Raw genomic sequence first — 9198 nt, 5'->3', positions numbered from 1 at the left:
GTAGTTACATTGTATATCTTGTGTTGCCCAATTATGTATTCTCATGTATTTTCTTGAATTTTATTTAATTCCCTTTTCTTCCATGTACTGAATGGTCTGTGGAGCTGCTTGCAGAAATATACTTTTCACTGTACCTCGGTACACGTGACAATAAACAAATCCAATCCAATCCAATCGAAATAGGGTTGATGAAATACATTCCCAGTGGTGATGTATCGCGTGACGTTTTCCAATCTCCAACCATTAGTCTGCCAAACATCTATTCTTATGATGTACAGCCTTCCTACACCAATTGGAAAGCAAAAAAATTAATTATTTAATTGGATGATGCTTGACATCAGGCAAAGACCCCCCCCCCCCCAAAATTCGGAATATTTTTATTGTTGGTAAAGAGAAAAGTTCAAAGAAATGACAAAAAAATTGATTTTCAATTCCAAGAGATCCTGATCCAATCCGGGAGGGTTGACAACCCTACTTCTCAAGGGCATCAGGAATGAGCAATAAAAGTAGGATTGTCAGCAATGCCCACTTTCCAAACATTAAGAAAATTGAGATGAGGCTATCTTCAGGATTGCTAACTGTCTGGCTATTTAAAAAAAATATATATTTATTCTCCTCCTTTTCACATTTTCTCCCAAATTTGCACCCACCAACAATCAACAATAAGCAGTAACGAATATAATGTCAATCCCCATATCAGCAACACAATCCCATTCTCCCACCAACCTCCAAACAACCGCCCGCATGTGAACATAAACAAATAACAAAAAAGAATCAGGAATCACCCAGTCACAATTAACTTCCCCTCAACTAATGTTCGCTGTTATCCAATGAATGCATAAAGAACAACGCCCATGAAGTTTAGAACCCCTCCATCTTTCACCTTAGTTCAAATTTGACCTTCTCAAGCGTCACAAATTCCAGCAGATCCCACCGCCACACCAGGGCACAGGGTGGAGAGGTTGATCTCCACCCTAACAGGATCTGCCTTCGGGCGATTAACGAGGCAAAGGCTACAGCATCTGACTCAGCACCCGTTTCCAACCCCGACTGGTCAGACACCCCGAATAGGGCCTCCCGAGGGCCCGGATCCAGTTTCGCGTGCACCACTTTAGATATTACCCTAAAAACCTCCTTCCAGTAATCCTCCAGCTTTGGACAGGACCAAAACAAATGAACGTGATTTGCAGCCCCCCCCCCCCCCCCCCCCCCCCCGGAATGTTCACACACATCTTCTACCCCCTTAAAGAGCCGGCTCATCCTCGCCCTTGTGAGGTGTGCTCTATATACCACTTTCAGCTGTATCAGCCCCAAGCTCGCGCACGAGGTGGAGGCATTCACTCTCCAGGGCACCTCACACCAGAACCCCTCCTCCGTCATACCTTCTCCCAACTCTTCCTCCCACTTTGCTTTGATCCCCTCCAGTGGTGCCTCCTCCTCTTCCAAAATAGCCTTGTAAACTGCCGACATTACTCCATTCTCCAGTCCCCCTGTCATCAGCACCTTCTCCAGCAATGTGGAGGCCGGCTCCACCGGGAAGCTCTATATCTCCTTCCTGGCAAAATCTCGAACCTGCATTATCTAAACATTTCTCCCTGCTCCAGCCCATATTTCACTCCCAGCTCCTTCAATCCTGCAAACCAACCCCCAAGAAACAAATCCTTTAGTGTCTTAATCCCCTTCTCCTCCCATTTCCAAAAATGTTGGTCCCACTTCCCTGGCCCAAATCTGTGGTTCCCTCGAATCGGCATTTCCCTTGACCCTGCCCCCAACCCCAAGTGTTGGCGACACTGCCTCCAAATTCTCAATGAAGCTATTATTCCCGGACTCCCTGAGTATTTCTCCGGAGCCATCGGGAGCGTTGCTGTTGCTCGCGCCGTCAATCCCGACCCTCTACACAAACTCTCCTCCATTCTGACCCACTGGGAATGAACCCCTCTGACCCAGCTCCGCACCTTCTCCACATTCTCCCTCAGTAATAATACATCAAGTTCAGAAGACCCACGCCTCCTGCCTGCCTTCCCCTCTGTAGCAGCACTTTTCTAACTCGGACCACCTTCCCTACCCAGATGAATGAGGTAATCATTCCTTCAATCTCTCTAAAAAATGCCTTTGGCAGGAAAATCGGCAGGCATTGGAAAATAAAGAGAAATCGCAGCAACACATTCATTTTAACCGCCTGTACCCGACCAGCCAGTGACAGAGGGAGACCATCCCACCTTGCCAGATCAGCTTTCACTCTCCCCACCAAACTAGAAATGTTGTACCTATGGAACTCCCAAGCAACCTGCACCCCCATATATTGAAAGTGAGTCTCTGCCCTACGGAATGGCAGCCTCCCCACCCTGCCCGAGACACCACAAAATACTCACTCTTGTCGGGATTTAATTTGTACCCCGAGAAAGACCCAAACACCCGAAGCAGCTCCAATATACCCCCCATTTGATCCACTCGGTTCCGACACGTATAACAAGTAATCGGCATATAAGGACACCCTATGCTCTATCCAACCACCGCACTGTCCATTTCCATACCCCTAAATTTCTTAACGCGATGGCCAACGGCTCAATCACGAGTGCAAACAGCAGGGGGGACATAGGACAGGTGGAGAGAAAAATACCTCGAACTGATGTCATTTGTGCATACACTCGCCCTCGGCTCCTTATATAGTAGCTTTATCCAGTCCACAAATCTTTGGCCAATCCCAAACCGCTCCAGAACTGCCATCAAGTATCCCCATTCCACCCGGTCAAACGCTTTCTCGGAGTCCAATGCCACAACCACCTGTTTCCTTCCCCTCCGCCGGTGTCATAACCACGTTTAATACCCTTCTGACGTTCGAAAAGAACTGCCTCCCTCTCACGAACCCAGTCTGATCTTCAACTATCACCTTCGGGAGGCACTCTTCCAAGGTACCTTCTCCAATACTTTTGCGTCCAAAAGTGATATGGGCCTATACGACCCACACTCCGTCGGGTCCTTATCTTTTTTAAGCAACAGGGAAATCGATGTTTGCCCCAAAGTTTGTGGTAACACCCCCTTCCCTATCGCCTCCTCAAACATCCCCACCATCAGGGGTGCCAGCTTATCCTTGAATTTTTTATAATATTCCACTGGAAACCCATCCGGCCCTGCCACCTTCTCCGACTGATTCCTCCCAATCACATCCTTTATCTCCTGCTCCACTATCGCTCCTTCTAATAGTGCCCTGTCCCCCTCCCCTGGGTACTCCAACCCATCTAGAAATTCCTGCATCTCCCGGTCTCCCCCAGGTGGCTCTGACCTGTGCAACCTCTCATAGAATTCCTCAAAGACCTTGTTAATCAGATCCGGAGCCACCACCAACTTCCCTTCCCTGTCCCGCATCTGGACAATTTCCCTTGCCGCCGCTTCCCTCCGAAGCTGACCCGCTAACATCTAGACAAGAATGAGTATTTTGTGGTGTCTCGGCCAGGGGTGGGGAGGCTGCCATTGCGTAGGGCAGGGACTCACTCAATGCTCATAAACTGCACCCCTTGCTCGCCTCAGTTGGTGCACCACCTTCCTGGTAGATAGTTGGCCAAGGCACGCCTGTAGTTCCTTTCTCTTTTCCAACTTCGCTGGGTCCCCATCGTCTGCATAACTCCTATGTACCTCCAGCATCTCATCTATTATCCTCAGCCGCTCCAACCTGTCTACTTTGTCCACCCTGGCCTTAAACGAGATCACCTTACCCCTCACCACTGCCTTAGAGCCTCCCTCACAACTGCCTTCGACACCTCACCTGTACAGTTGAAACCTACATATTCCTCAATTACTTTTTCAATTTTGTCACAGAACCCTTGGTCCCCCAACAGTCCTACATCTAATTTCCACCCCGGCCTCTGTACTGCCCCCTTCTCCAGTACCATATGCACCCAATGCGGAACATGATCTGATACTGCAATTGCCGAGTACTCTCACCCTTTAACCCCAGCCAGCAAAGCCTTCCCCACCACGAGTATACCTTATGAACTGCCGAGAAAAATGAGTACTTCCGCTCCCTCGGGTGCAGAAATCTCCAAGGATCCACATTCCGCCGCCTGTTCGGGGAGGCTGGTACGGGAATTGAACCGTGCTGCTGGCCTGCCTTGGTCTGCTTTAAAAGCCAGCTCTTTAGCCCTGTGCTAAACCAGCCCCTGTAACCGTCATAACAAAGAATGCCAATCAACCCAAACAAAAACTTACACTCTATAACAATGTAAAGTGAAGTAAATTACAATGCAAGTCAATGAAAAGAAAGTTATAGCATTTATACATTTTCCAGCTCCCCATCACAGTCCAGTCTCTCCTCCAGCTCCGCTCCTCACGTCTGGCCCAAGCCTTCTACCTTCACGAACGCCTCAGCCGCCCCCACTGTTTCAAAATTAAAATTATACGTCACCCTCAGCTTCGCTGGGCATACCATACCAAATCGCACCCCTTTGTTGTACAGTGCCGCCTTTACTCGACCGAACGCCACTCGTCTCTTTGCCAACTCCACCGTTAAGTCCTGGCAAATCCGAACTCTAGCACTATCCCACTGCACCTCATGCTTCTGCTTCATGTGGTATTTATGGAAGCAGGTAATTACTGCTCTTGGCGGTTCATTTACTTTGGGCTTCGGCCTTAACGACTGATGAGCTCGGTCCAGCTCATACCGGGAGGTGTTCTTACCCTTCCTCATCAACTCCGCCAGCATTTTAGCAAAGTAGTCTGTTGGGCTCGAGCCCTCTGTCCCTTCAGGTAAGCCCACAATTCTCAGATTGTACCGCCTCGAGCGGTTCTCCAAGTCCTCGAGCTTTGTCGGAGTCCTCTGTGTTAAGTAATGGGTTAAGAGACATTCCAATTAGTCTGTTAAGTATCCAATAATTGACAGTGATATGTAAAGAGGCTTCAGGTGGCCTCTGCGTCAGGTGATGTGAAGATAGAGTTTTGTGCAGTCTGTTAAAGTGAAATAGGTGTTTGTGAAAAGGAGAAGAACCTTTGACTCTTTATACAAAGCAGCTAAGCTGTTGACTTCCACCACCCTCCGCAGCTCTTCCCCCATCGAGGTGAGCTGGTCGTTGTGCTACGACATGGCCTCCTCCACTTCCTTCATCTTCTCGCCCTGCTCTCTCACCTCGGCCGATGTCTTTGCCACAGATACCCTCACTGAGGCGATTGCCTCCTCCACCAATGACTTCAGTGTGACCGCCATCTTCTTCCTCAAAGTCTTCATGTGCCTCTGATACCAATCAATCCAGTCAAAACTGTAGTTGAAAAATGAAAATGAAATGAAAATCGCTTATTGTCACGAGTAGGCTTCAATTAAGTTACTGTGAAAAGCCCCTAGTCGCCACATTCCGGCGCCTGTCCGGGGAGGCTGGTACGGGAACTGTGGTTTTAATCAGCTAGAATGTGCCCACCAGTAGTTCCTCCTGCACTGAGAGGCTGTCCCGGATCAATGGGTTATATACCTTCTCAGAGGGGCGGAGCCAACAACATCAACACAACAACAATAACAGTGAGTAAATACAATAGAATATATAACAGCCATACGTGGCTCACCACATTCACCACCTGTTAAAAAAAAGTCCGGCGGGGGTGAAGTGGACTCACAGGTTCAGTCTCACAGGAGGGTGTGTTGTCCACTGTGAACGTCGTAGTGTCGGCGCTGGCGTCGAGACCTTCGACTCCGGGAGCACGTCGTCCTAACAGGGTGACGGCGCAGGGGCGGTGCTAATGGACCCCAGATGAGTTAATGGGGAGGTAGAGGGAAGCGGTGAGGTGATGATGGGCGCAGGGGTACCAGTTGATGGGGTCGATGGGGAGGTAGAAGGAAGCGGTAAGGTGATGGTGGACGCAGGGGTATCCGTGGGGGCCAGGTCCCTGAAGGAGATTGTGTCCTGCCGCCCGTCGCGGTGTGTCACGTATGCGTACTGAGGGTTCGCATGAAGGAGGTGAACCCTCTCAACCAAGGGGTCAGCCTTATGACTCCTCACGTGCTTCCGGAGGAGTACCAGCCCAGGAATCGTGAGCCAGGTAGGAAGCGAGACCCCGGAAATCAACATCCTGGGAAAGACAAATAGACGGTCGTGAGGGGTCTCGTTAGTGGCAGTACACAACAGTGGCCGGATGGAGTGGAGCGCGTCAGGGAGGACCTCCTGCCAGGGGCGACTGGGAGACTTCTAGACTGTAGGGCCAGAAGGACTGCCTTCCAGACCGTAGCATTCTCCTGCCCGTTTCCCCTGGGGTTGCAGCTGGTAGTCGTGCTCAAGGCGATGCCCTTACTGAGCAGGTACTGACGCAGCTCATCGCTCATGAATGAGGATCCCCGATCGCTGTGAATATAAGTGGGGAAACCGAACAGGGTGAAGATGCTGCGCAGGGCCTTGATGACTGTTGCAGAGGTCATGTCAGGGCATGGGATGGCGAAAGGAAAACATGAGTACTCATCAACAACGTTGAGAAACTACACGTTACAATCAATGGAGGGGAGTGGCCCTTTGAAATCCATACTGAGACGTTCAAAAGGGTGGGAGGCCTTCACCAGGTGAGCCTTGTCTGGCCAATAGAAGTGCGGCTTGCACTCCGCACAGACTTGGGAGTCCCTGGTCATGGCCTTGACCTCCCCTGAGGAGTAGGGCAGGTTGTGGGCCTTGACAAAGTGGAGACGTCGGGTGACCGGTGGGGAAGCCGGGTGACAGTGATCGTTGTGGCTTGCCCGTAACCAGTCGGCCTGCACAGGTGCCACGGGTCAGGGCATCTGGGGGCTCATTGAGCTTCCCAGGACGATACAAGATGTCGTAGTTATAGGTGGAGAGCTTGATCCTCCACCGCAAAATCTTGTCGTTCTTAATTTTGCCGCACTGCATGTAGTTGAACATGAAGGCAACCGACCATTGGTCTGTGAGGAGAGTGAATCTCCTGCCGGCCAAGTAATGCCTCCAGTGCCGCAGAGCTTCCACAATGGCTTGCACCTCCATTTCAACAGAAGAGTGTCGAATTTCGGACGCATGGAGGGTATGGGGAAAAGAGGTGACAGGCCTCCCTGACTGGTTAAGAGTGGCTGCCAGGGCAAAGTCAGACGCATCGCTTTCCACCTGGAACGGGATGGATTTGTCCATGGCATGCATCGTGGCCTTGCAAATCTCGGATCTGATGCGGTTGAAGGCCAGGCGGGCCTCAGCCGTCAGGGGAAAAGTGGTGGACTTAATGAGTGGGCGGGCTTTGTCCGCGTAGTTGGGGACCCACTGGGCATAGTAGGAGAAGAGCCCCAAGCACCTTTTCAGGGCCCTGGGGCAGTGGGGGAGGAAGAGTTGCAGGGGGGTGCATGCGTTCGGGGTCAGGCCCTCGGACTCCGTTTTCCATGACATATCCGAGGATGGCTAGCCGGGTTGTGCTGATAACACATTTCTCCTAATTATATGTCAAATTAAGAAGTCGGGCGGTGCAGAGGAATTTTTGAAGCTTGTCGTCGCGGTCCTGCAGGTCATGGCCACATATGGTAACATTATCAAAGTACGGGAACGTGACCCGCAGCCCGTACTGGTCGACCATTCGCTCCATCGTTCGCTGGAAGACCGAAACCCTGGTGACGCCGCAGGGGACCCTGAGGAAATGGAAGACACGGCCATCTGCCTTAAAGGCAGTGTATTGGCAGTCCTCCCGCCGGATAGGGAGCTGGTGGTACGCGGACTTCAAGTCTACCGTAGAGAACATAGAACATCCAGTGCAGGAGGCCATTCGGCCCATCGAGTCTGCACAGATCCACTTAAGCCCCCACTTCCACCCTATCCCCATAACCCAATAACCCCTCCTAACCTTTTTTTTTGGACATTAAGGGCAATTTAGCATGGCCAATCCACGTAACCTGCATGTCTTTGGACTGTAGGAGGAAAGCGGAGCACCCGGAGGAAACCCACGCAGACGCAGAAAGAACGTGCAGACTCCGCACAGACAGTGACCCAGCGCGGAATCGAACTTGGGACCCTGGCGCTGTGAAGCCACAGTGCTATTCACTTGTGCTACCGTGCTGCCCCGAAGACTCGATACTGCGCAATCTGATTGACCATGTCAGATATGCGCGGGAGGGGGTATGCATCAAGCAGTGTGTACCGGTTGATTGTCTGACTGTAGTCGACTAGCATCCGGTTCTTCTCCCTGGTCCTGACAACCACCACTTGTGCTCTCCAGGTGCTATTAGTGGCCTCAATGATCCCTTCCCTTAGGAGTCGCTGGACCTCTGACCTGATGAAGGCCTTGTCATGAGCACTATACCGTCTGCTCCGGGTGGCAATGGGCTTAAAGTCTGGGGTGAGGTTCGCGAAGAGCGAGGGAGGGATGACCTTCAGGGTCGCGAGGCTACAGACGGTGATAGGGGGCAGGGGTCCCCCGAACTTCAGGGTTAGACTACGGAGGTTGCACTGAAAGTCTAAACCCAGTAGGACGGGGCGCAGAGATGGGGGAGGACGTAGAGTTTGAAATTGGCGTATTCGAAGCCCTGTACTGCCAGGTTGGCGATGCAGTACCCCCGGATCTGCACGGAGTGTGATCCGGAAGCTAGGGGTATGACTTGTGAGGCGGGGAGGACCCGGAGGGAACAGTGCCTCACCATGTCCGGGTGGACGAATCTATCCGTGCTCCCGGAGTCGAAGAGGCAGGACGTCTCGTGCCCATTAAGGCTGATGGCCATCATCAAGCTTTGAAGATGGCACTGGTCAAGTTGAATGGAGCCGAGTTGATGGCGATGCGTGTCGTTCTGGTCGCAAAATGTCGGCACTGACGATGTCGGACAAAATGGCTTCCCCCATGGATTGCACACGGCGTTCGACGTCAGACAAGATGGCGGCCCCCATGGATCGCACACGGCGAGTGACACGTCAGTAGAGGGCGCTCCGGGCAGGCACGATGCTACGCTGCAGGTTTTGAGAGTCTCAGACTGGGCTTGACAAGCATTTGGTTTTTGATTTTGATTTTTAGGCTTAGCTAGGCATACTTTAGCATAGTGCCCCTTCTTGCCACACTCGTTACACGGAGTTGCGAGCCAGGCAACTCTGCCTGGGGTGCTGGCCCTGACCGCAGAAGTAACAGCATGGTCCTCCGGAGCTGGATGGCTGTCGCCTGGCGCAGGAATGAAGCACGCCTGGGTCGGACGACGTCCCCGAGGGTGCCACGTGGTCGGATGGGAAGGCATTCAGGCTCTGGAAGGCCACTTCC

The 9198-nt window shown here is 51.8% G+C and overlaps 1 protein-coding gene across 1 annotated transcript in view; it reads left to right on the top strand.

Moving 5' to 3' along the window:
- LOC119969937 (endonuclease 8-like 3) overlaps nucleotides 1-8967 on the top strand; it is a 23794-nt gene extending 14827 nt beyond the window's left edge. Inside the window, exon 5 of the mRNA XM_038803905.1 lies at nucleotides 8962-8967. Coding sequence (XP_038659833.1) covers nucleotides 8962-8967 — 6 coding nt within the window. The remainder of the gene's footprint in view (nucleotides 1-8961) is intronic.
- Nucleotides 8968-9198: the final 231 nt, after the last annotated feature.

Source organism: Scyliorhinus canicula, chromosome 8 (assembly GCF_902713615.1).
Source record: "Scyliorhinus canicula chromosome 8, sScyCan1.1, whole genome shotgun sequence".
Classification (NCBI taxonomy): domain Eukaryota; kingdom Metazoa; phylum Chordata; class Chondrichthyes; order Carcharhiniformes; family Scyliorhinidae; genus Scyliorhinus; species Scyliorhinus canicula.
The sequence above is the reverse complement of the archived record's forward strand: the minus strand, read 5'-3'. Positions and strand labels throughout refer to the sequence as shown.